The 26,427-nt window shown below is 43.2% G+C and overlaps 1 protein-coding gene across 18 annotated transcripts in view; it reads right to left on the bottom strand.

Annotated features, from left to right (window-relative positions):
* Positions 1-26,427, bottom strand: part of mast2 (microtubule associated serine/threonine kinase 2) — an 84,400-nt gene that overhangs the window by 8,608 nt on the left and 49,365 nt on the right. For 12 of the 18 annotated variants that reach the window (XM_038296076.1, XM_038296078.1, XM_038296086.1 and 9 more), the window contains 15 exons: positions 24,397-24,488; positions 17,929-18,004; positions 17,289-17,309; positions 16,442-16,520; positions 15,441-15,595; positions 10,260-10,335; positions 9,926-10,135; positions 5,430-5,531; positions 3,463-3,595; positions 3,324-3,391; positions 3,133-3,236; positions 2,845-3,053; positions 741-879; positions 522-654; positions 271-436 (listed from right to left, as the gene is read on the bottom strand). In XM_038296076.1, coding sequence (XP_038152004.1) covers positions 271-436; positions 522-654; positions 741-879; positions 2,845-3,053; positions 3,133-3,236; positions 3,324-3,391; positions 3,463-3,595; positions 5,430-5,531; positions 9,926-10,135; positions 10,260-10,335; positions 15,441-15,595; positions 16,442-16,520; positions 17,289-17,309; positions 17,929-18,004; positions 24,397-24,488 — 1,763 coding nt within the window. The remainder of the gene's footprint in view (positions 1-270; positions 437-521; positions 655-740; positions 880-2,844; positions 3,054-3,132; positions 3,237-3,323; positions 3,392-3,462; positions 3,596-5,429; positions 5,532-9,925; positions 10,136-10,259; positions 10,336-15,440; positions 15,596-16,441; positions 16,521-17,288; positions 17,310-17,928; positions 18,005-24,396; positions 24,489-26,427) is intronic. The other 6 variants (XM_038296092.1, XM_038296082.1, XM_038296093.1 and 3 more) reach the window with 3 other exon arrangements.

The following is a 26,427-nucleotide window of genomic DNA, read 5'->3' as shown; positions in this document are numbered from 1 at the left end:
GTCTCAGCTGGACTGGTGAACTTTCATATGTTCTACCAACTTTCATTTACTTGTTTTGTTCTGTTTGCTCAGAACTTTTCAGTGACTCTACAGAGGATCCTGATCTTCGAGATCATTCTGATCATCATTTGGTCACCTGATTCCCACAGAACCAAGAGACTTGGCTGTCTGATCAGAACCACAGGTGTTCATTGGTGCAGGGAGGGGCTCAGCCCAACATGGCTGACCAGATACAAGCGTTTACTTCCTGCATCTACAGCAGAAACTCACCGCTGATCACCTGACCAAACAGCTCCTCAGGGGTGTCTCCAAAGAACGGAGCGCAGCCCACCAGGAACTCATACAGGATGACCCCCATGGCCCACCAGTCCACCGGCTTTCCATAGCCCTGACGCAGGATCACCTCCGGGGCGATGTACTCCGGGGTGCCGCACACCTGCAGACAGGTAGCAGCACAGAGCGGAGAACATTAAGAAACCAGCAGAAGCGGGCCACTGGGCTGGAGCTGAAGGAGGATGTACCTGTTTGTCCAGGAACTCCCTGGTGTCCTTTTCTATGTGGCCTTCATACAGGTTGGTGGTCAGACTCATCAGGCCGATCTTGGAGAGCCCGAAGTCCGTCAACTTGATGTGTCCCAGAGAAGTGATTAGCAGACTGAGGACAAGATGGAGAGAAACATCTCACCTACAGCCCATCTGGACCCAACAGAACGTGCAAAGCAGAGGAAACTCTGGTCCTACTTGTCGGGTTTGAGGTCTCGGTGGACGATGCCGTAGTTGTGAAGGTACTCCAGGGCCAGGACGGTCTCAGCGAAGTACATCCGAGCCATGTCCACGGGCAGCGCCCGTATGTTCTTCAGCAGGGTGGCGCAGTCCCCACCTGGACAGCAGGACCAGAACCACGGGTAAGTCAGATTTACCACGGTACCGTCACAGAAACAAGTCTGTGGGGTCACTGGTTGCTATGGTGATTCCCACCTTTAGGTGGGATTGGAGGTGGAGCCTAAAATACGGCTAGAACAACCACGTCCCTGTGTGAAAATTAGGATTTCTAAACTGGATCAGAACTTACTGGGACCCAAACATGCAAGTTTCAGCAGAGGTAAAACAGAACCATCAGGTCCGGGTTCTCCAGAACCAATCTGAAGTTAGCAGGGGGAAACCTGTAGAGTTCAGACCCTGAAGGTTCTGAACATTTTCCTGGGTCAGAACCATCATAGGTCCAAGCAAGACCAGTAGCCCAAACCCAGTTAGAATACATTCATTTATAAAAAATTTTATTAAAATATTTCAGAACTTCCCAGGTTCAATAATTTATCAGGATATTTCTTTCCTGGAATATAATGAAAAGTTTAGTTGCCATAGGAATCAGGCAGCTGACGCTTCATCATTAAATCGCTCTACAAACAGAACAGAACCAGTGTTGGGCAAGTTAATTAAAAAACTAACTAGTTATAGTTATTTCTCCAAAATTCTGTAACTCAGTTACTACTCAAAGTAACTTGTTTAGTATCCAAGGTAAATATGTAGTTACTTTTTATGATCTAAAGTGTCAGGGAATTTTGAAAACTTAGTTGTTATTAGAACTCTGAATACAACTAGAGGTTCAACCATGGAAGCTAAGGAGTTTGTTATCAATTAATGAATTAATTATTAATTTAAAGTCTAAAAACATTGAAAACTAATCTGTATTATTTTGGTGTGTGTGGTTTGACAAGTGAGTTGCAATATGATTGTGTAGATGTGATGATGTTTCCTGTTTACCATAAAAGAAAAAAATGATGCTTTTCAAGCTATTCATCAAAATGTAAATTTACATAGAATTGAACATGGTTTCAATATTCCAGAAAAGAAAAACAGGAGCAGGACTGAATGATCCCAGGATGTTGATTAAAGGCAGGATTTCAGTGTTAAGCTGATGTGAGGAGCCTCTTTAGATCACAACTTCTAAACTAAGTTTATAACATAATCAAATCATTGACTCAGAGCATTTACACTTGACTGTAGTCCTTATTTATACACGTTAAGAAACGTATACCAAATATGTTTAAACCATAGTAATGACTAACCAGAGATGGGAAGTAACGAAGTACAAATACTTCGTTACTGTACTCAAGTAGATTTTTCTGATATTTTTACTTTACTTTACTACTTATTTTTATGGCGACTTTTTACTTCTACTCTTTACATTTTTACACAAATATCTGTACTTTCTACTCCTTACATTTAAAAAAATTGGCTCGGTACTTTAGTTTTGAATCATTTCAATGGAGTTACCGTTATTATTTTTCACTTCATCAATACCAAATTCAATCTAATTGGATGGGAATCTGCGTTGCATTTGACGCACCACTACAAGATGAATCGACAGATTTGGCGGTATTCATTCGCGGCAAATCATTGCAGCTTGGTGGCGGTGGCGTTAGCATAGTAGCATGGACGACGAGATGATTGAAAATGAACACAACGGAGATCTAGTCCTATTGGCAGACATCCATTTAAAATGTAGGCAACGGCATGAAAAAAGTGGTTTCTACTTTTACTTTTATACTTTAAGTAAATTTACAAGCCTGTACTTTGTTACTTTTACTTGAGTAAAGAAGTTTAATCAGTACTTTCACTTTTACCAGAGTACTTTTTAACAAGTATCTGTACTTTTACTCAAGTACGGAAAGTGAGTACTTTTGCCATCTCTGTGACTAACACATTACTGTCTTTCACAAATTGGTTACAGCGTTAGTTACAGCAAAAGCAATGTTTTGCCATTGTTTGTCTCAACACTGAACAGAAACCGGGTCCAAACCAGGTAGCCTGACGACCAGCACACCAGGTCCTGGTTCCTTACCCTCCACATACTCCATCACCATGCAGAGGTGCCTCCGGGTCTCAAAGGAGCAGAACATGGAGACAACAAACGGGTTCTCTGCAAAGGTCAGGATGTCTCGCTCCACAAAGGCCTGCTGGATCTGGTTCCTTAGGATGAGGTTCTGCTTGTTGATCTTTTTCATGGCGAATCGCTGCCGAGTTTCCTTATGACGCACCAGATACACCGCCCTGCAGAGACAGGACAGACAGACTGGTCAGGAGGAGATCCTGGGATGACCGGTGCTGACCTGGTTGGATGCTGCCATACCCGTAGGCTCCGTTACTGATCAGCTTGATGGTCTCAAAGTCTTCCTCTCGAGGAGTTTTGGTTCTGGACTGAGGTGGAGCAGCAGGGATGGTGGAACTTTGGCCCTGAAATCAATCAGTGAGAGATCAGCACCAGAAGCGTCAGACTTTATCCCAACTCATCAACTGATCTGGTTCTGACAGTAAACTCACATCGGCTGCGTCATCAGCCTCTGGTGTCTCTGGGTTCCCGCTGTCATAGCTGCTCAGCTGGGTCATTTCTGGGGACAGAAACTGTTAGAATACCCAAAAAACACCTGGGTATGATCCGACCGTGGTCCGGTGGTCTTACCCTCCAGAGGATCCCTTGTGAGGCCCAGCTGGCTGATGATGTACCGCGGAATGTCGGACTTGATGCCCTGACCTTCTTTGGCGTGGCCTTCAGCCGCTTCCAGGAGATGGTAGAACTCCTCTGGGTCAAACTCCTGTAGAGGAGGAAGAGGAGGGAGGTCAGGAGGTCTTCCTCTGCAGATCAGGGAACACTAGGCTACTACATGCCAATGTTCTCCTCTGTTTCCAGAGGTACCTGGAAAACCGACCTAATAATCCTGAAAATACAAAGAAACCTGTCAGATTCAGAAGTATTTCTTCCCTGTGAGCTCATTGTCAGGATTATAGAGAAGTAGTATTAAAATCCTAGAGATGAGAGAGGATCCTCTGACCATAAAGTAGCTATAATGAACCAGCTGCTCCAACAAACTCTAACCTCTGTGAAAACACTCCACAGGTCTCCACTGTCGAAGAAAAGTCACGCTAAAGCCTGTCTTTGGGTTTTTGCAGAACATCTAGACTGGTCCAATTCCCAAACACACCCAAGGTGGTTCCAGTGAAAGAGAAATCTGCTGGACTGGACAAATGGATCAGGGGAGCTGAATCCACCAAAATAACTGGGGGTCAGAACCCATGGTAGACGACACCAGAACCTTCCAAGGGTGAAAGATGCGTGTGGAGAACATTGGAACCACCCAAAGGATAAAAGGTTCAATTGGGTAAAACCAAAAACGGGCAAATAATAGCAGGAGAAACAGATCTGAAGCTGGTTCTGTTTAGACTTGCACCGGTTAATTGGTAGTGCTTAGAAATCAGACGATTTTCAGGTGATCGGCTACGATCAGTGACCACGCTTCATTATGAAAACCACCGATTTAAGCGCAGATTATGTTGTTGTTGATGAGTTTTTCTGTAAGTGGTCTTGCATCTTTCTCCTGCCCTTGGAGTGCCCAAAACAGGGACGAATCACACGGTCAACAGAAGGAAGGTGAGACGGCGGCCTGGAACTAGCAGTAGCACCGGGGATTCATCTAACCGAGGCTAGGTAGGCTAACTGCGGAGGATCCAAGGAGCATGGCGAAAGGTTGAAAAAGTCCACTGGGAAAACTGAACACTAAGGGCAGGGGAGAGGCTACTGCTGAGCAGGAGTCGGACAGCGTCACTCTGGAGAAGAGAATGAGGAGCAAGAGGCTATGGCTAGGCGAGGCTAGTCTCTAGGAGAAGAATGACAGTGAGGGATCAGAGGAGCCTGCTAGCAGGCAGTGCAGCAGAGTGGGGAGAGAAGGCAACTGCTGGTTGGTGTCTAAGCTGTAGGTAGGATGATGAAATAGTCCTCCTAGTGCTAAATTAACATGGCTTTTTTAAAATCCACACACAAACCTCCTAAGAGCATCCCGTATTTCATTCTTTTTCAACATAATTTACTCTATCTTCAATTTTTATTTTAAAAAGGTCGTCTCCGCAGCCTCAGTTGGTGGTCAGTTCATGATAGTTTTTCAAATCCTATAATTTTAACAATAATAATACAATGCCGTTGTACATAAGACAGCAGTAAAAGAATGTATGGATTTGATCCTGTGATTGCTGATTGGAGGAAACAGATTTTGGTGATCGGCGCTCAGCTGCAAGAATTAACGAAAAGCTCCTTGAGTTTTAAAGAGACTTTGAAACATTTCAGTGGGGTTACTTCACATTTGAAATAAGCAGCATGACATTAAAACTCAGTGAGCTCACCTAATGAGTGTGTTGCATTATGTTAGTGACGGTTCCTCTTCAGGACCCATTTATGCATAGAACCACAGAATCCAACACAGCAAGAACTGAAAACTAGCCCAGTCTGAAACGTTGCTCCCATCAATATTTAACTGGCAGCCATCTCTGATTCAGCTATTTATCAATCTGATCAAATGTAAACAATCATTTTTTTGTCTGTTTAGTTTTTAGGAGAGAAAGGTGCAGAGAACTAATCGGATTTGACCCGTTTCCTACCAGACACTCCAGGAGTCGGGCCGGCCGGGCGATGATGATCATGAGCTTCTTCACCAGCTGTGTGACAAACGTCACCTCTTCGCTCTCTGAGCGCTCGTGAGCCTGAAAACAAACAGAACCAGCTCATTAGTCCGGGTTAGCGGAACCCAGGCTTAGATCAGAGAGGTGAGCTGCATACATAGACACCTCAGTTCAAACAGAGTAACCAAAACCAAGGAACCAACTGCTTGTTTCTTTCTAGCCAAATGTTCTCCCGTTATTATGGGAGCTGTAGAACATTTGGTTCCAGCAGCTGAGCTGCAGCAACACACCTGGCTTTAATATGGAAACGATTTAAAGGTTTCTGTTCTTAATGGTTAAAGAATGTGGATCGTCTGGTTAGAAACTAAATAACTATTAAATAGGATCATTAATTCTTTTTCTTTTTTCTTTCTTTCATTGTATTCTATTCCAATTCTATTGTAATTTTTTATATTTACTTATTATTTTCTATTAAATTTTTATTCCATTGGTGCTGCTTATTTAATTACTAACTATATTCATGTTTGTGAGCTACTTATGTTTAACCATGTGACCTACTTTACTTGTAAGCCTAACTTGTTGTATATACTTTCAAAGTTTTGTTCTTTTTTTAACTTTACCATATAGAGCGGCAGCCTGAATATAGGCTTGTATGTATATGTCTGTGTAAGTTGCAAAAATTTAAATAAAAATTAAGTGAAATAGGATCATTAATTAGTGAGTTCATAGATCATAGATGGATGAATGGATGAAGAATGAACGGATGAAGAATGATAACGGATGATGGATGAATAATAGATGAGTGATGATGGGTAGTTGATGGATGCAGGGATGGATGAGGATGGATGGATGTATGAATGGATGGCTGGATGAAGGATGGATGATGATGATGGATGGATGATAATGGTTTGATTGATGATGGATTTGATGGATGAATGGGTGAAATATGATGGATGGAAGGAAAAAATAAATCTTCTTTAGATCACTTTTCCAGCCTGTGCTGATTCCTGCCATCAGTCCTTTCCGTGTTAAAGTTGCAGGTTTTCCTGACGGTGAGGTTGAGGACAACCACCTCCATTCTGGTGTTTGTCCTTCACATACAGAGCGATCAGACTGGGAACCAACAAGAGGACGGAGTCTGTTTCAGGGACACAGGAGAGCTAATCTAAATCAGGGTGACCTCCGTCAGCCTCCTCCGTATCCTCCAAGAAACGTCTGTCAGCTCCGAGACGAAACAATTTACCCAAGAACGCGGCTGCAGGAGCATCGGGAGCGAACTGTGACCCCTGGAAAGACGGCGCTGCTGGGAGCGGCGGCTGGAATAATTACATCCCGCCTGCTGTGAAACATGAATGCTGTTATAATGCATGTGTGTGTCGAGCAGAGCGGCTGCTCATAAACCAACCTGATGTTTGTCAGACAGAACCAGGAGGCCTGCGGGCCCTGTAACCCTGGTCCCTGAATTATTTATAAATGTAATGAAAGCTGGAGGGGACGGGCCGTCTTTATGCTGTGAGTTAGAGAGAGCATGTAGGGTGGCCGCTGATCGGTGACTAACAGACAGCAGAGCGATGGACTGACTCTGCAGAGTCCATAATTAATCCCAGCCTGAGAGACGCTGCAGAGACACGGAGTAAAGGCAGGAAGTCCCATCTCCAGCGCCGCTGCATCCAAGACGACCAACAGGAGCTGGACACAAACACCCGTTTAACCCGACATGCTTCCATTCAGAGGTTCTGCTGATGTTTGCAAGAACATATCTGAGCTTTTAATTAACAAAACCAAAATCATCCTTATGGCTGCGTTTCTGCACAAATATCGAGTTTAACTGGTTTACAATTTGCCCTCAGTGAGGAATACCGATAAAAAACTACAAATATTTTACACGGAAACGTAGATTAATTTGGGAATAAAAGATCTTTTTTAACGAAATGATAATTAAACTTATTAGAATTTTTAAAAGATAAATTGTGAAAATATTTCTTCTAAAAGGATCAAGTGCTCCTGTTGTTGGCAGGGTTTATCATCATTACTTCACATTGCAATAACACAGCTGCTCACCAGGTGGATCCAGACACACAGCAAGGAGGAAAAACGTTCCACTGTCAGTGACGTTAGCATCAGGCCATGAAGATTCCCACCGACACACAGAGCTTCCTCTACTCTGACCTGTTCTGTCTGGAATTGCAGCGTTTTTATTCCTGAATTGATCAGAGTTAACCAATCAGCTACTGCTGCTCGTTAATCACTAACAATGACTTTGACCAATAATAACAGAGATGTTTGTTGGACAGAAGATTACAGAGGATGAAGCTGGTGCAGCTTCTCTGTTGATGGTCTGCTGCAGCCGTGGCGCACAAAGCGTCGTCGTCAGAGATCCTTCCTCCCAACCAGTCCATTTGCTCAGACTACAACCGAGCCAACTACCAACCAGTAGGTTAGTGAAGCTGTTTTAGTTTGATAATGTTTAGATAAAAGGGTTTTACTGCACCCAGTCAGACCTCCCACAACCTTCCTAAACTGGAGAAGAGGCTCGGTTCTGGTCCATAATATCAGGAACTTAGCAGCCAAAGGGAGGAACCAGAGGAGCAACAGAAAGGTGATGAAAAGGACGATAAAATGCCTGCAGATTGGAAACCAAATAAGTAAACCCGGTTTGGGATTTAAATTTTTTGCTTAGATTTTATTTAATCTAAGCAAGAAGCTTCTTTCTTATGATGAAAGTTTGTTGAACAGATCCAGGCGGTTCATCTCCACAGGTATGCGGCACTCTTACGACCCAAAGGGGTCCAACAGGGGGTCCCAGCAGACCATGGCCTGGATGCAGGTTGCCATAGTGACCGTCTGTGACAGGGACGGATGAAGGAAGGGAAGGAGGATGGATAAAAGGCGAGGAGATGAGAGGTGAGCCGGTCTCCTGCCAGGAATGTAATGAGGTCATGACATGGAGAGGAAGAGGAGGGATGAAGGAGCAGATAAGGAAACCAGACAAAAGGACAGAACCGTGGCAGGAGCAGCAGAGAGGAGAACAGTTTCTGGGATGGACCGGAACTAAGAGAAAAGCGTCATGGTTTCAGGTTTTAATCAAACTCTCTGTTCTGTGCAAAAGTCTTCAGTCACTTCAAGTTCCTTTGAAGATCCAGACCTCTTTCTCTTTCTTCGGCCTTCAGCTCTTGGCTTCAAACTTTTGCACAGAACCGCAGGAGCCGGTCGATCCACAGATACGACCCAAACACAGCAGGACCAACAGAACCTCTTAAAGTTGTTGAGCCTCAGATTCAGATCAGGGGAAAACAAATCAAAATGAACTCAACTGTGAACCGGGACTCCTCCAAGCAGTGGGTCAGCAACTTCCACTCGCTCCTCCTCAACACCTCCTGCACCACCTCCTCCTCCTCCAGCCTCCTCTGCCACGACACGCGAGACATCGCTCAGACCAGAATCAGGAACCGCCGCACCTGCGTCCACCTGTTCACATCCTCTACTGCTCTGAGCTCCGCGTCGCTTAACGCCGCCTGAACGATGATGTCATCATGCAGCAGCACCTCCAGACAGATGTGCTCACCTCCACTTTCTCACACTCTCCAAAAGCATCCGAACAGGCTTCACCCTCCTCCTCCTCCTCCTCCTCCTCACTGAGTCCAAACAGCCAATCACGGCCAGAGGAATCCCCCGATTCCCCGCCCACCTTCAACCCTCCCGCTCAACGGGGGGTAAACCATCCGTCAGCCTCCAGTGATCGCTCGGGTGTGAAATTAAAATCAGACAGAGTGTGTGTCCTGATGGAGACGTACGTGTGTGTGTGTGTGTGAGGGTCAGCCAGAGGCCGCTGGGAGCGAACAGAGACGTCAGCGCCGGACTGTCACAACAAAAACACCAAAACGCTCCAAATCGTCAAACATAACGAGGCAGCTGCTGCCTAAACTGACCGAGGTGACATCACGACGTGCCGCCGATGAGTTAACGGAGCGGTGCGTCATGCCGTGAGCCGATCGAAGGACGGACCGATGGGACGGTTCTGTCATTGGATTAGAACCAAAACCGGCTTTAAAGACTAAACATGTTTTTCTTCTGGACTTTTTTTTTCTGCAACTTTTCTTTTTTTCTACTTTCAGTGATTTTATTTTCCAACACTAATATTATTAAGGATTATTAAGGATTGGAGCAGAAAAATTTTTTAAAAATTGCCAACTGTAAAACCTTAATAATGGCAATAAAAGTTTATTTAATTACAATGTAGTTTTATTCTAATGTTCTGTGTTTGTTTTCTAGATTGGTTAAATAAACTCTTTATGCTAAAATGCTCCGTTTTTCATTATCTGGTGTTTCAGTGCCAGAAATTTTCTTTCCAGTAAATCTGAGTTTGTAATCAGCATCATGTTGAACAATAATAAAGGAGGACACTGTTCCCTAAACCTGATCAGACATAACTTCCACTGATTTCTTGTTCTCAGACATTAAAGCTTCAGACTCACGTCCTGCAGCAGCTTCTCCAGGTTCTCCTGCAGCTCGTAGAAGTATCTGGACGTGATGAGGTCCTCTCTGCTTTTGACCAGGCAGTCCCTGGACAACTCGATCAGCTGATGGTAGATGAAGCTCAGGGCCCCGTCGGCCAGCGGGCGGACCTTATCCGGCGCCGAGGAGGCCAGCAGCTCGGCCAGACGCTCCTCCATCTGAGCCGTAGCCTGGGGGAGGGAAGGAAAGAAAGGGGGGGTGACATGGGGGGATGATGTGGAAGGTGTTGATCAGGAACTAAGACCGAGTTTGAGTTGGAATGTGGAAAAAGCAGCAGCCGGTTCAGGAACCCACCTTGGGAAACCGCTCCTTGTAAACATGGTTCATCATCATGATCTCGTGGTCGAAGGAGACCGGCGAGCGTCCAGGGCTGAAAGCAAACAGAAAGACATGAGCAGGATGGAGGGCTGCAGTTCTGCACATCTGGTACAAACAACATGCATGTGGAAGTAAACACCATTTTAACACGCAGGTAGCAGCAAACTCTGAATAGTAGGAAGGAAAACCTGAGATACATGAACGCATTCAAATTGATAAAACTGATCAAATAAGAGGAAGCAGATGGGACCTCAGGAGGATGCAGAACCTGTTTCTCTGTCCTTCTGCTGAATAAAATGGATGTTTGCTTCATCAGGTCTGAGGGGCTTTTCTTCTTCAGGGGTTTGATCAGGAAACCTACTTGGACCTCAGTATTTGGATCCACTGGCTGAGACACTGACTGAGGTTTGGAGAACATTGGCACTCAATCCGGACTCCAGAACCGCTGACTGGACTGGTACAGTCTCTGGGTCTCCATGGTGACACTAGCAGGGTTTCTGCCCCCACAAACAGGTCTGAGACTCTGGCCGGTTCTGGACGGGGTTTGTTTTCCTGCTGCATTTTCATTCGGCCGGTTTGGAAACTTTAGTATCCAAGTATCTAAATTAGCTTGGATTTTGTACCAAATTAAAACTAATAAAAAAAGAAAAACTTTCCAGCAACAAAACAGAAGAAAACTTTTTATAGAATCAAAATCAGATTCATCATCCAGTTGAATCTGATCTGACGGATTAATCCTGAAACCAGTCTGGTCCTTTAAAAGGGGGAGTTTAAGTTTATAGAATAAATATATTCATAAAATGCAACAGATGGAAATACGTGTAAGATTCCCAACAGTTAAATGAAGAGAAATAAGGTGCTCCATGGTGAGTCATCTACACAACAACAACACACACACACACACAAACGCAGATCATGTGACCAGGAGAGCGATGAGGTAATGCTTTAGTCATCCATCAGCAGCTCAGACTCCAATTAGCTGCTTAATGAGAAGATGACAGAAAACGTCAGACAGGCCGTCATCACACCAGCAGGTAGCGCGCACACCCACACACACACACACACACGGTTCTTTACTATCCTTATGGGGATTAACATTGCCTTCCATTCATTTCTATGGCCTAACCCAGAATGTCACCAAAGCATAAATAACCCTAAAGTCTATCTAGATCCTTGGTCAAAACCCTAACATCCAACCTCAGGGGAGAGCCGGTCCTCATGGGGACCAATCCTCTGTTGGGTTCTGACTGTTTCTCCTCCCTATTGATCCGTTTAATCATCTCTTCTGGTCTGGTTTCTCTGTTAGCTGATGAACTCTCTGAGCGTGATGGCGAAACATGAACCTGGAGCAGCAAAGAGGATGAGCATATCTGAGGAGACAAAGATGGTGAAGATGGATGAACTTCATCAGAGCTCAGCTCCTCTAAACTCTACAAGGCAGGACAATCAATCAAAGCCAGAGCGTCTCCGTCTGATGCTTATGGAAGTAAAGCAGAGCGGGAAGTAGGATGGATTCAGCGCCTCAGGCCGTCAAGACGCCCCTTTAATTTTCTCCTCATGTCTGTTATTCTGCTTCTGAGTCGTTATTCAAATGAATCTGCAGCCGAGGCTCAGAGAGCATCCGTCAGACAAAGGCTCATTAGGGAAACAGAAACGGCCTGGAGGCCTACGTCTCTGGGTCCATGCCTGGACCCGGTTCTGGGAGCCGGACCTGAGGTTTCTGAACCAGGGATGGAGGATATGGATTACTAACCATGAAACCTTTAGAGCGGAACGGAGGAAGCTGATTGGTGGAGACGGTGACTGAGGACAAACTGAAGGGGGGGGGGATAACAGAGGTAAAGAGGCTGAGGTAATGAGATTCTGACTGAGCGTGACAGGAAGCCTGAGAGGAGGAGAAGGATTCTTGGTTCTGGTTGTCTGAACACCAATCAGAACCTTTACAGGAACCTCCAGACTGAATGTCTCAGAACCTGTGGAACCGGTCCGGTACCGATCACACCATGCTCTGTTTTTTTCATCTCGGACAAATGGTCCGGTCCCTCTGGGAGACCCGTCCAATGAGGCAACAGGAGCATGAAGCGGATCAAACCAGAACTAAAACGGGTGGAAAGCAGTGAAGGGAAATAGAGAGAAGCAGAAAGTGTCTTTGTTCAGCAGAAACATGAAATTAGCCTTAAACTGCTGCTCCTAATCATTAGTCCTGCTCCTCCTCGGTCCAATAATCTCCCCCATAATTATTTCCTTCATAATGTCTCTCATCCTTCATCTCCTTCGCCTTTTCTCCTTTTTGCTCTCGTTTCTTTCTCTGTGTTTTATTTCCAGAGGTTGAGGAGCTGCTGCACACACAGCCATCAATCAGCAGGAGCAGCAGGATTTTCATCGGATCAGCTCAGAGCTCCTTATCCACGCCTCCTTTCATCCCAGAGGATGAGAGGAAGTGATATCTGATCTGTGAGCTGAGAACCAGCAGAGACGAAGAGGAGAGGAAGATCTGAGCTGTTAGAGACGGAGTGATGGACAGGAGGAGGACAGGTGAGAGTCAGGAGATAAAGCTCTGACCTTTCTGCTCTGAACCTGCTTTTATCGGCGCCATCAGTCAGAAAGACGGACGGCAGCCTAAACCTGAACACATAAACCCACAGAGTTTCATCCTCAGGCAGAAGGTTCTGACCGTCTCAGTTCCGTCATCAGTCCAGGATGGGACAGAGGATCCAGGTTCTGATTCTGTTTCCCACCAGAGCCGACAGAACTGGAAGACTCCTGTCGGGTTGGCCCGATTTAGAGTGGAAACCAAGCAGTTAGCCACACCGACTTCATTCCCCAGAATGTGTCCATCTCTTATCAGTATTTATATCATAAACATGAAAAATAGAAACAAAAGAAAAAGCGTAGCGTTGTTTTATCATTTTTTGGCAGGGTGCCGCCCTATTGAGACACTCCAAGGGTTGATATTGAAGGGTTGGTTGATGAAGACAAATAAGGTGATCGTAAGCTCTATGGGGAGTCAGCTACACCAGTAATACAACTGGAGCTATGCATACCCCTAGTGGTCTGTGAGTGCATTGCAAGGGGTAGATGAAAATATTTTATTTCTTTTTAGGTAGTAAAATAAAATTGCACTGCGATCTGCTCTGCATTGTCGTGAAAAATCAAACAAGCTTTTATCAACCAAAAAGCATGTTTTTCTTATATGTTTGAGTTCAACAAAATGAGGTAGAAGAACATCCTGAATGTAGATCTGGTATCAGCTGTTTTCACACTGAGCCATCAGAGCTCATCAAGCAGCTCAGGTGCCTTGATGAAAAGTAAAACTAATGAGGTCAATCTGTCTATTTTTGTCCTGTATTTTGTTCCAAATCCATCAAGTTTAACATCGTAGGGAAGCGGGTGTTCCAATGGTTGCATTTCTGAATTCTCCCGACTGGTGCCCAACTTTACAAGAGTGAATAAAGTGAATGTGATTGGTCGATTATCACGGGGGTGGATTGTTGTGGTGGAAGGTTCAAAAGCAAATTTGGTTGTGGCCGGTTTGTTGGAAGCATCTTGCTAACCAGTTAGCAACTTAGCGCTAGTAGGTTCCCAATGGGAAATTCCATTGGGACCAAGTAGCACTAAATTGGTGACTTAGAACAGACACCGTCAAGGAACACTATGGACAGAAACATGCAAGAGGAGGAGAGTTTTGTGTCAGAGGTCGTGGATGAGTCTCCTCCTTCATACATTTTTTATTTAGAGGAGGAAAGCGGGGACGAAGATGTGGAAGAGGACGCCAGGGCGGCAGAAGCTTGGTTTGGTGTAGAAGGCTTACAGCTGTACATGTTTGAGCATGTTTAAAGGTACACTATGCAACCGGTGTTGATTTTCCAGTGAGGCTCCCCCCAGAGGGCGAAAGTAAAAGTGCACTGTCGTAAATATGCACAGCTGTTCTCCTGGTTTCTCCGTCAAGCCAGGCGCGGTTGTTTTGAGCTTAGCAGACAGGCGAACGCAACGAATGACTAATGCTGCGTTCACACCGCAGCTGGCGTGACAGAAGCAGCGAGTTTACATGCAAAGTCAATGGTCGACGCGCGTCAAGGCGCAGCAAAGGAGCAGCAGGCCCAGCGCGTCTGACCAGCTGAAGCAGGGAGAGAGACACAGCGCTGATGATCAGAGGCTATGATCTCTCCTCTTAAACAGTTTATTGACGCCTAAATTAACTTAAAATGCAGAAATCTGCCGGCAGAATATGCAGTTTGGATTATTTAGATGAAAAACACCTACCAGCTGCCGCGGTGAACCGCGAGGACGTGACCTGGCCAGAGGCTGCTGATGAAGGGGTTCCTTCTGGTATGTGGGGGTCTGAGCGGCTCCGACAGAAAAAATATTGAAGGCAGGATAATAATCTGAATGAACTGACGGCACTGATTACGTTTTCAGGTGTATTTTCTCATTTAAACACATATTAAAACTACTTTATTCCAAATGATCACAGCAAATATAGCTGCAAGGCAGAGAAAGGATAGTGAAGCTCCGCCCAACGCGCGTCAGACACACTTTTGCACCGCACAGCCAGAGCGTCAGAACTAACTGGTTCAAGCAGCAAAAATGAAGCAGCAGACACGATTTTGCTGCTTTTGCTGCGTGAACGTAGCACAACTGCACAAGGATCGCCACTGTGCTAGCAACGAGAATGCTTTTAACTGGGGGGTGTAGCAGTTCTCGGCCGTAAAGTAAGACTGACTCTCACGAGACTTCTGAGCCTGTGGGTGCGGGTCGGTGCTCCTGCAATTGCGGTATTTCCCCCACAGACCACCAGGGCAGCCGAGAATACCTTTGTTCAACCTGAAATGACTCATTTAATCATCCAAAACGTTATGGAACACATTAATTAACTGAAAAATGTTGCATAGTGTCCCTTTAAGGAAAGGATTTTTTTTAAATAGAAATTTAGACAATGTAGTCTGATAAAGAGTACATTTATATACATGCTTAAGCCAGAATGATTTGAAATTAAAATAGGACTTCCCTACGACTTTAAGTAATACACTTAAGAAATTTGGTTTGATGGAAGGCGAAGCTACGTGGAGCCCATCTGCGTATGACTCGAGTTCTCAGAGAACTACAGAACCAACCACCTCACTGCACATGTTCTCCATCCACCAGAGGAGGTCCTACCTGAGGCTGCGGGAGCGCGGTCTCATGGCGGGGGAGCGGCGGCCGTCCTCGTCCGTGATGCTCTCTGAGCTGAAGTGTTTGGTGAGGAAGCGCAGCTCGTCCGGCGTGGGCTGGAAGGGCAGCTGGTGGAGCTTCTCCTGAGATGAACAGGAGGACTGTGAGAGGAGGAGCACAGAGGGAGCACAGATTACAACCAGCAGCTACTGCAGGACGGGGAGGACGGGGAGCAGCTGCAGACTGAGCTAAGGCCTGGACGGGACACATCTGGTTTCAGGGCTTAGAAACCAGAAAATACAGGATTAAAACTAAACGAGTCAGAAGATCATCGGAGGAATGAAGAATTCTCTAAGTAAGATGGTTAGAGACTTTATTGCTCCCTCCACTGAGAAGAACGTCAACAATCCATCAGAGGAGAACTGAGCAGGACCCTCAACTTTTCCATCATTTCTATCTACACTTTCTCAAACCTTCACATGCTCAGCAGGTTAGAATGTGATCAGAGAACTTGACTTTTTAACTCTGAAGAACTATTATGAGAACATCTGATCTTCTCTACAGTCCATGTGGAGGTTTAACAGCAGGATGTCCAGCTTTTAAATGAAGCTGAGGTTTATTCTGGGATCATTGAGATATTCTGGCTGAAGATCAGGAGATTACAGCAGGAAAAGATGGAAACAAAGGGGTTCCTGGAGGGGAGGAGGAATTTTTAAAGCTATGAAAGGTTCAAAGGTCAAAGGAGAAGGGAACCGATTGCAGAAGATGAGTTATCATGACCAAACAGGTAGAGGAAAACTGAAGTAAACAGAGGAGCAGCTGCTGGCGGGGAGTAGAGGAGCTGAGAGGACCCAGAATCAGGGTTAGAACAAAGAGGCTGACTATGAAGCTCAATCATTGTGTTTATTGAATCGATAATTAGAGGGAAATCTGTTGTGATGTTAAACTGATAAAAGCTAACAGCGGATCTGTGTTATAGAGCAGAGATGGACAGAGGAGACACTTACTGAGACGGTGGAGCTGGGGGTGTTGGTGCCGTACCCAGAGGAGGGCAGCGAGGCCAGAGACCAGCGTCGGCCATCGGTCCTGGAAAAGACATTTACACGGATCAAGCAATCAGGGTCAGGATTTACAACCAAACAGAAACTGAAAGAAGACCAAACAGCGCAGCATCCATCCAAAGAGGAAACACAGAACCAGAACTGAAGCTCGGGTTCTGCAGACACTAAGCCTGAAGTTAGACAGCACCAAGAACTGGACCACAAGCCGGTTCTGAAGGAGTTCCTTCAGAGGAATTCTTGTTGCAGAGAGAACCAGAACCAGGTCCTTCTAGCAGCAGCAGAAAACCCAGAACCCTTTGCTAGAAACATGCAGATGTGTCCAGATGAAGCCGCAGGTCTGAGAGGAGCAGAGATTCTGACCCGGTTCTGTGTGAGTCATCGGATCCAAGGAGCCACAAACACACAGATCTGGAGTTGGATTGTTTTCACCAAAGGATTAAACACTCAATGTCAAACTAAATCAGGGGGAAAACTGAGACTAAATTTGGACAGAACGTTTGGAGATTTTCCTCTGCTCCTCTAAACCAGACTTCAGAGACCTTCAGGCTGAAGGACAGGAGACAGGTTTCAGAGCACAGGCGGGATGAGGCGGGCAGGTCCTGTAGACTCAGAGGTTCTCAAGCTCAGGTCTTTCCAGGTGATTTCCTGAAATCACTGCTGCTGTTAGAGAGCAGAGGTTTGGTTCTTTTGGATTAACCACAATAATTCATGGAGAAGGAGAAAAGGTTCGGCCATGCAGAGACTCAGACAGGGAGGAGGCAGTAGCAGGGTGAAGGGAGGTGGGGGAGTTTACCTGTCAGCTCTGTGTCCGTGGCTGTGAGGAAAACAAGACATGGTTGGTATTTACACATCATTCATTCTGTCAGACCAACACCGGCTGCACCGGGTTCAGACAGCTGATGCCGGATCAGCATCCAGGATTCTGATCCAGGATCAGCCACTGGCTTCAGTTTGTGACTAAATGAACAGCAGGACATTGGTCGTCTTCCTGTAATATGGAGCTCCACCACTGGGGGTCGCTGTTGTCCCAGAAATGAGCAGAAGGACAGCAGCTAAACCTGCTTTAACCCTCATTCCCTCTGCTGCACCAACACCAGATGCTTCATGCTGTTGCCGTGGAAACATCCGGGGGGACAAATGAGGCTTATTTACAGTTGATGTTAACTTTTGTAATCTGGTTTTGATGTAAAAAAAAAAAAGTATGTCAGCAGTGGGAGCTATACGAGCAGACGGGAGTTTATTCTTCCAGCCTGAATGACTGACATACAGAGTGAAACCTGGAGAACAGCCCATCCATCTGGGCGCCATTTATCACTATCTCCTTCAGCTGTCACAGAAACATCCTCTAGCAAGCAGATACTTTTCTCTGAACCAAGCTGAAACGGGTCTGATCCAAATGTTCTGCCACCAAGGAAAGTGTATGAGCAGCTCACCTCCGTGCAGGAATGAAGGAGAAGTGAGCAGCTGTGTTGGGGGAAAAATTGCGGGGGCTGTCCAGTGGGCTGGTGCCTGCAAGACAGAGAAAAGGGGCAAAATCTGAATGAGTCAGAATTCCTGCAGCTGCAGTCAAACAAAAAATTCGAATCAAATTGTTGATGGTATAAAACGGACTTCTTACCAAAAACATTTCTCCAACATTTAAACATATATGGAGAGAAATTTGTTCAAATATTACTGGTACGTTTCAGAAAAGGAAATTTAAAGGAAGAATCCTTTTAAAATGTTACCTTTAATAACTTTTCAATTAAGAGAGTTCATTTTTTTTTTTATCTTTCAGATTTTATATCTTTACTTTTTTTTTTTTTTTTTCATCTTAAAAGTTGTGTAGGGAGATTTTAGGAACTGCTTCATTTTCAAACCCTGTTTTCCAGATTTTCCCCTCTACACTTCTGGATTGGCTGTGCGCTGACCAATAGAAACGATTCTGCTCTGCCTACAGCATTTCTATTGGTCCAGACACAGACCACCTGGGAGAGCACAGGATGAAATCTATGAGAGGATTTAAAAAGAACGCAATAAAAAAAAAAAATAATAAATCAATTTGGATTAAAAATAAAATCCACAAAAATATAACAAAAAGAAAATAAAATTTGGGAGAAAAATTAAGATCTCGAGACAAAATCTGAGAAAGTAGACAGTAAAAAAGAACTTTGAAAAATAATAAATATTTGAGAAAATCAAATATGAAAGTGAAAAAACTTCAAATGTATAAATATCGTTTAAACGTTTCCATAAAGATTATAGAGTAAATGCATTAGTTCCATTTTTTTAAAAAGACTTTGTTCAAATGCTCTTCTCTGAACCCTGCTTTTTGCTTTCAATAAATCTCAATAAATTTCTTTCTATAAGCATTAAGCCAGAGCTCCAAACATGTGAAAATCCTGAGAAAGGTGAATTGAAAAAGTAAAACTGATGTTTTAGAACTACATGTACCTTCATACATGGAATTATCACACTATTATTTCTTGGAATTCTGACACTTAGAAAGAAAAACTAAAACTTATTCAGCCTGGGTCAGAAGGGGACTGCTGATTGGAGGAGGAGCAGGAGGAGGTAAAGGGGTCATTGCTCTGACCAAGCGCACTCATAGAAAGTTTGGTGGAAGGAAGACGTCCAGTCCAGTAAAGAACTGCAGCTTTGACAACTTTGACTTCATTGGGAATGGAGGCTGGATCAGAACATCCAGAACCATTAATCACAGTTGGATCCACAAATGGCCTAAAACCATCTGATAAAGAGAACCAGAACTGGACCATGTTAGGTTTTATTTCATTTTGAGATCAGCTTTACCACGGTCATCTAAACTAGAGGAGTCAAAGGCTTGGAATATTTCATGATCATTTATCATTCTTACTTTCTAAAATCAGAAACAAAGGCAAAGTTTTCGAAGACTAAACTATGATTAGATTTTTTAATAAGTTACCATTACCTCAGATTCACCTGAACTTTTATATTTAATCATTGACTTAAAGACATCATGCTAAGTGACCTTACAGGTCACCATTATAAACCCATTTAAAGCAATCTAAACCAAAGGAACATTAAATGGCAGCATTATCCTTCATCTAACCGGCTGAAGTTTCAGTTGTATTTTTACAGGAGGTGTAATTATAGCAAATATTCCTGCTGCTTTACACCTTTCATGTCAGAAACTGAAGCGATAGTGACCTAGTTCTGCAAATCTCACAAAGTATTCCTGCACAGGAGATGCATACTAATGTCATTTCAGCTTTGTGCCTCTCTGACGCTCTGCCTCCAGGGAACGGGAGGCTGAGATAAGAAAATATAGCAATAATTGGGAAGGAGGCGTAACACGAATGAAAGGAGCTTCAAATATCTCTGAATATCAGTTTGTGGTGACAGGAGGAGCCAGGAGCACCGCCTGTCATTCTTTATAACCTTTATTCCTGTTAAAAAGACGAGAGGCAGCTCTGTTGATCAGAAGGCAGAGCGCCTGCAGAGCTGCCCGTCTCCATCTGACCTTTTCCCACTAAGAGCCAACTGGAAACCAGCAGGAGAGCAGCAGACTGAGCTACACAGCGGCAGAACAGGGAAGAGCCTTTGATTTATGTTTGGATTTACCAAAAACAATGAATATCATCTATTTATTACTGCTTCCTATACGCTTTATCCTCTCATTTAAAATGCTTCTTAGTTCTGAATGCAGTTTGAAGGCAAAGGCTGTCAGAACAATCCAACCTTAAGATCTACTGAGGTCATTAAGGTCATTATTAGGTCCAGGTCCTGGTCCAGGAAGGGTCCAGTACGGGGATTAGCTCCATTGCTTTGCTTTTCCAGCTAAACATCCCAGACAGACCCTCAGCCCCACTAGTGTTAAAGGTAGCTCATTCTCCTTTGCTTTTGATGGGGTGAAGAGTAAGAACTAGATCCTGAATAGTAAGTAAGCCTGGACAATTAACTGTATCTAAAATATAATCAAAATTAACAAAAGGCAATTATTTCACACTCAGTTTGGTTCCATTAAATGTAACCAGAGTGACTTTCCCACTCAAGCCCTTTAGGTGGCAGTAATAATCTTAAAGTGGTGTGTTGTCACACAGAAAGGAGTAGAAAATTGTGGCTAGCACACAGATTCTCAGTCATCCAGGTCATAGACATTCAATAAAAAAAAGAAAATTAAAAACAATCCACTGGACTTTAAAGACGTTTCGCTTCCCATCCAAAAAAAGCTTCTTGGATGGGAAGCGAAATATCTTCAAACTTGGAAACAAAATCCAGTGGATTTTTCATTTTCTTTTTTTTCCACACAACAGCAACAGTAAAGTTTTAGCTTTAGCTACCGTATTTGATTTTTGAAATAAATAAATAATAAATTGTTTAGCCCCAGTGAACATGACAGATGAGGCAGGCAGTGCCTAGAGGCCCTGTCATGCAGAGCAGTGTGAGAAACCCAATAGCTCCTTAGTGCCAGAGAGGGACGTCAGGAGATCCCTATGCTAGAGGATCCATGATAGGAAGCATCCTGTTTTAACTTCCTACCGTTGTCTTGATCACCTGGTTAATTGAACAGGATTAAGGAAAGAAAGAGAGGGTTTTATTTTCAACATCTGTAGGTCACTGTTGCCCCCGAGGTGACTAATGATGACATTAAGGTCCCTTGTAGGTCAATTTAGTCACTAAATACTTTTTGGAGGAGTTGACCCTGACCACTAGGAAAATGACCCAAAACAAAATGGCTGAAAATAAATCAAGAAGCTTCAATGGCCTAGTCAAAGTCCGGGTCTAAACCTGATTAAAATGCTCTGGTGTGAGCAGAACCAAAGGCGGAAAACTTTAATGAACTGCAAGAACCACATGAGGATCTGGTGACTAAAACCAGGATGGTTCTGTAGAGCTTCCAGGGCAGCTGAGGATCCTTGTGGCTTCCTGCGGTGGTCAAGGTTTCTGTGAGGATCTCATCAGAAGTGGTCGGGTCCGAGAGGAAAGCAGAACCAATGTTCTGGTTATGATTTCTGGTAAAAGTGCTGCTGAAATAAACGACAGCCTCCTCATTTAGTGATATAACATTTAATCAGCAGTGTTTGCTTCCCTGGTGGGGTCAAGGACACGGCGGTTTACCCGACTGCAGGACGAATGGCAGCGTTACCACGGCAACACAGCACCTTAGAGGGTGGAGAGAGGTTATTACTCCTCTGAAAGCACGCAGTGAAACAGCAGCAGCCTCTACTGATCATCTCTGATCATGTTCAATCAAGAACATATGAAAGAAGCTTAAAATAGAAGATCTATTCTCTGCCTCCAGTCCGAACTTTTATGAAGCAAAATGACGCCCGACTCCTTCATCTCCTCAGAACTAGTCTCCCTCCCTGCTAGCTTTAACAAACTGTAAAGATGAAGAGTGAAACGGTGTAAAGACCAGGCTGGTACAAACACATTCAGTGTTTTTATCCAGTATTAATCTATAAAGGACGTGTGATTTACCCTCCAGTAGGTGGCGCTGCAGTCAGCGCTCCTTCTGTTTCAGCTGTTGCTGTGTTCTGTCCTTTTTCCTCTTAAACAGACAAACCCTTAGTTCATCTTTCCTCATGTCATTTCTCAGACAGTTTATGTCTCCAGGTATGACTCTGAAGTTTCAGGACCTGGGAGCCATTGGTTACCATGGTGATTTAGGCCTGTTTCATAACATGAGGGTCAGAACCCTTTTGTGGCTTCGAGAACCTCCAAGTCCAGTCTGGAAGGAGAACCTCAGAGCTGCCATGTTGCAGGACAGAACCAGAGTTTGGGTTTTTGGTCCGGTCCACCCTCATTTCTCCACTGAACTCAGTGGTTCCAAACAGCAAAGTTCAGTCACAGCTGGAGGCAGATTCTTAAAATACTTCATTTAATCAGTTCTAAAATTATTTAAAATTCAAAGATGCTTATCTGTATATTAATCGATATAAATGGACCTGTTACAATCTGCCCAAACCATCAGACTGCTTTGCCTGCAGTGCAGCTCTACCAGAGGCTCCGCTCCTCCAATCTCTGCAGCTTCAGCAGAGCGTAATATTACTGGATGCTATAAAATCTGCAAACATGTCGCGTAAATCCAGAAAACAAGCAAACCACAACGTTGTATTTGTTCTAGTACGCTATGGTTGGGTCTGTATGAACAGAACCAACAGGGCAGTACTGAATATTCTGAGCATGAATACACACACTCTAATACCTGTGTATATATATATATATATATATATATATATATATATATATATATATATATATATATATATATATATATATACATTTTTAGATCTGCATCTCTTTTATATCAAAAGATGTCATTTTCTAAAGCTTGCTGTATTTTTTCCCTTTCCCTGCTGCTTGTCTTCGTTCTATGTCAAACTTTCCTCTCTGTTGTTTTCTTTCATCTCTCCATCATCCTCCTGCCACCATCCATCATCATCATCATCTGTGTGCACGATGGAGGAGGCTGGATTTGGAAGGTTTTCTGCACTTGTCTTTCATGCTGTCAGCAGCATTCAACAAAAACTCAGGAAACACATTTTCACATGCTGACACACAGACACACACACCCAAATACAACACTGAGTGTTTGTTGTTGAGCTGCGGCTGACAGCGCCTATGGCAGCAACTTCTCAGCTGAAATCTATTTTTTGGTAACATAATTCTACTTCCTAAAACTGCGGCTGTCACCTGAGGAAAAGCAGAATAAAGCTGTTGTGGAAAATTCACCATCCCCCATGCTAATACACCAACGCCGCACGCTAATACACCATAACCCCATGCTTATTTACCTTTGCCGCCTGCCAATTCACCTTCAGTGCATGCTGATACACTTTCGCCATTTGCTATTACATCATGGCCACAAGCTAATTCCCCTTCGCCATATGTTAATACATCATTGCCGCATGCTAAACTCACATCACTGCATGCTAATAACCATCGCTGCATTCTAATACACCATTGCCACATGCTAATACATTGTCGCGGCATGCTAATACTCCATTGCCACATGCTAATACACCGTCGCGGCATGCTAATACTCCATTGCCACATGCTAATACAAATTGCCACGTGCGAATTTACCTGCCGCATGGTAATTCACCACCGCCGCATGCCAATTTCCTGTCACTGCATGCCAATTTGACTTCGTCGCATGCTAATTCGTCACCACCACAGGCCAAATGCCTTGGCCGCAGGGTAATTGACCATCGCCGCATGCTAATGCATCTTTGCCGCATGCTAATACACCATTTTCTCATGCTAACTCACCATCACCACATGCTAATACACCTTTGCTGCATGCTAATGCTAAAGCATGCTACATGTTTAATGTAACATAAATTTTTATAAATGTTTAATAATAGTTTTTTTTTTCTAAAACTAAAAGTTGATGAAAGACTTGCATTCTTTTTAAATCTTATTTTACAGATTTCCGCCTCTACACTTCTTGGTGGTCTGTGCCAAGACCAATAGAAATACTATCACTAACGTCCACACTTAGCAGACAAACAGAATCTGCAGCGCCAATAATTGAGCAGATTAAATTGCATTTTTGTAATAAAAAAAAAAAAATCTAATTTGGAAAAGTATTACAAAAAAAACAATAATAAAGGTTCATTTTCTGCATTTACTTGATATATTTCTCTCAAAGCTATTTTTAACTGAAACGTTTTTTATATTTCCTTTTGAGAAACATGTTCTTTGCTTTCAATGATGTTGGAACAAATTCCTCTCCATAGGTCAGCGGAGGCTCTAACAGTAGAACATTAGTGATCAGAAGTTTACATCAACAGATCCAAGAGGAAATGGGTTCAATATTCTTATTAATCACAATAACAACGAAGCTCCCCCTGCTGGTAGAACACACACCGGTGAGGCCAGGTGATTCTACAACAGCTCCCCCTGTGGTCAGTGTGCCTGGAGGCAGCAGTTACCTGTGTGTCCGTGCAGAGGTGAGTGCGGTCGAGGAAGAGTCGGGGAGGTGCTGGACGTCACAATCAAACTCTTCCTGTTGCTCGCTCGACAGCTAAGAATGCAGACAGATGGAGGTTAGTTACTCCGCCCAAAAATTTCAGCTTAGAGAAATACTGATTTGGAAAGGTTGCAACGAGCCACACAGGAAATACAATCCAAATTTCCCCAGTAGGTTCTGAGAGAAACGCTGAGAGAGTGAACCCCCTGCATTATTTCATCCCTACCAGCAGGGGTCGACAGCCCACTGATGGCTGCTGCATCCAACAACACGCATCTCAAAGGTAAACCTTATGGCTGGAAGCCTGATATTGCAGCTCATTTAGTCCTGAGCAATGAGTGTCGCTAGTAGGGTTGTCAAAAGTATCGATACTCAAAAAAGTATCGATACTGAAACGTTGTATCCGGATACAATACTCGTTTTTAAAAGTATCGATACAGTGCCACCACCAGTGGCACCTAAGCAGTCATTCATTTAAAGTGCAGAATAGAAGACAAGTCACTTTCTGAACACTGTGTGATTGAATAATTCTACGCACTTTTCAGTTTCAGACTTTTTTTTTGTAAGAGGTGCGGCTGCTGAGAATTATTTTTGTTTCTTAACTGGTTTGGCTAGTGTCATTGTTATGTGTGCAAAGCATAGCCAAGGAAGGAACACTTCATTTTAATTTTATAAGTTTTTTATCAAGCTTGCTTAATATTGTACACAGCTTTCAACCTTTATGGTGTTTATCTATTAATGAAAATATTGCTGTAGAATTTTGGAGTCTTTGTTTTTATCCTTGTGGTATCGAAAATGGTATCGAGTATCGAATATTTTCCTTAGTATCGGTATCGAGTTGAAAAGATTAGTATCGTGACAACCCTAGTCGCTACCCGATCCGTACCGGTAGCACGATCCGTACCATCAGCTCATTTGCGCCTGCGCGAACAGAATAACTTCCGGGTTGCCAAAAAATAATGTAATTACGGTACTGAAAAAACTTTAATTATTTAAGGATATAAATAAAGAATACTAAACTACATCGTAAAGACATTATTGAAGACTTTTCTGGAAGAAATGGATGCTTTTTAAATTCAATCCATTGTATTGCTTGACATCATCATCAGACATGCTAAGAGCAGTCTGGGAATATATTATTGTGTAACGTTTATCTGATGCACTCTATGATAATAGAGTGAATGCACTCTATTATTTTTTTATTTGAGAAAAAATATATATTTTAACTATCACAAGGCGATTGAACTTTTTTATGTATTTCTATTTTTTTATTTTTAGAAAATGCAATATTGACGAAAATACAAAGATATACAAAAAGAAACCCATGCCGCTAAAAAAAATACAAAAGAATAAAAGAGTAAGAAAAAGGAAATATTGCCACCGGAAGTTATTCTGTTTGCGCACGCGCAAATGAGCTGATGGTACGGATCGTGCTTCCGGTACGGATCGGGTAATGACAAGAAGACTGAGTCACCTCACACATTAACACACTGTTACTATGGAAGCTCAGGATGGACAAACCTTCCACAGGATAATAAATACTGAGATTTATTCTGCAATTATTCTGAAAAAGCAGTTTATTTAATGATTTAACTGAACTTATTATTTCCGTCTTTAATGATCTTATTATAAGCACCAGAAATGTTTTAAATATAAATGTTTAATATAAAGTAAAAAAAAAAACAAAAAAAACATATACATATATATATACATATACATATATATATACATATATATATATATATATATATACATATATATATATATATATATATATATATATATATATATATAAAGCAAATTCTTGATGATTAGATAAGGAGAATAACAAATATTGGTAACATATTTTTTTTTTAATAAATAGAAAAATATATCTAGTTTTCAATACAGAAAGTCACTTTTTCGTTAAAAAATACAAAATAAAGAATAAAATAATGAACAGAATAATACAAATAATTAACTAGCAAATAAAATGTAAAAAACTAATAAACAG

Source organism: Cyprinodon tularosa, unplaced genomic scaffold (genome assembly GCF_016077235.1).
Source record: "Cyprinodon tularosa strain WSP-4 unplaced genomic scaffold, ASM1607723v1 ctg367, whole genome shotgun sequence".
In the NCBI taxonomy this organism is placed as follows: Eukaryota; Metazoa; Chordata; class Actinopteri; order Cyprinodontiformes; family Cyprinodontidae; genus Cyprinodon; species Cyprinodon tularosa.
The sequence above is the reverse complement of the archived record's forward strand: the minus strand, read 5'-3'. Positions and strand labels throughout refer to the sequence as shown.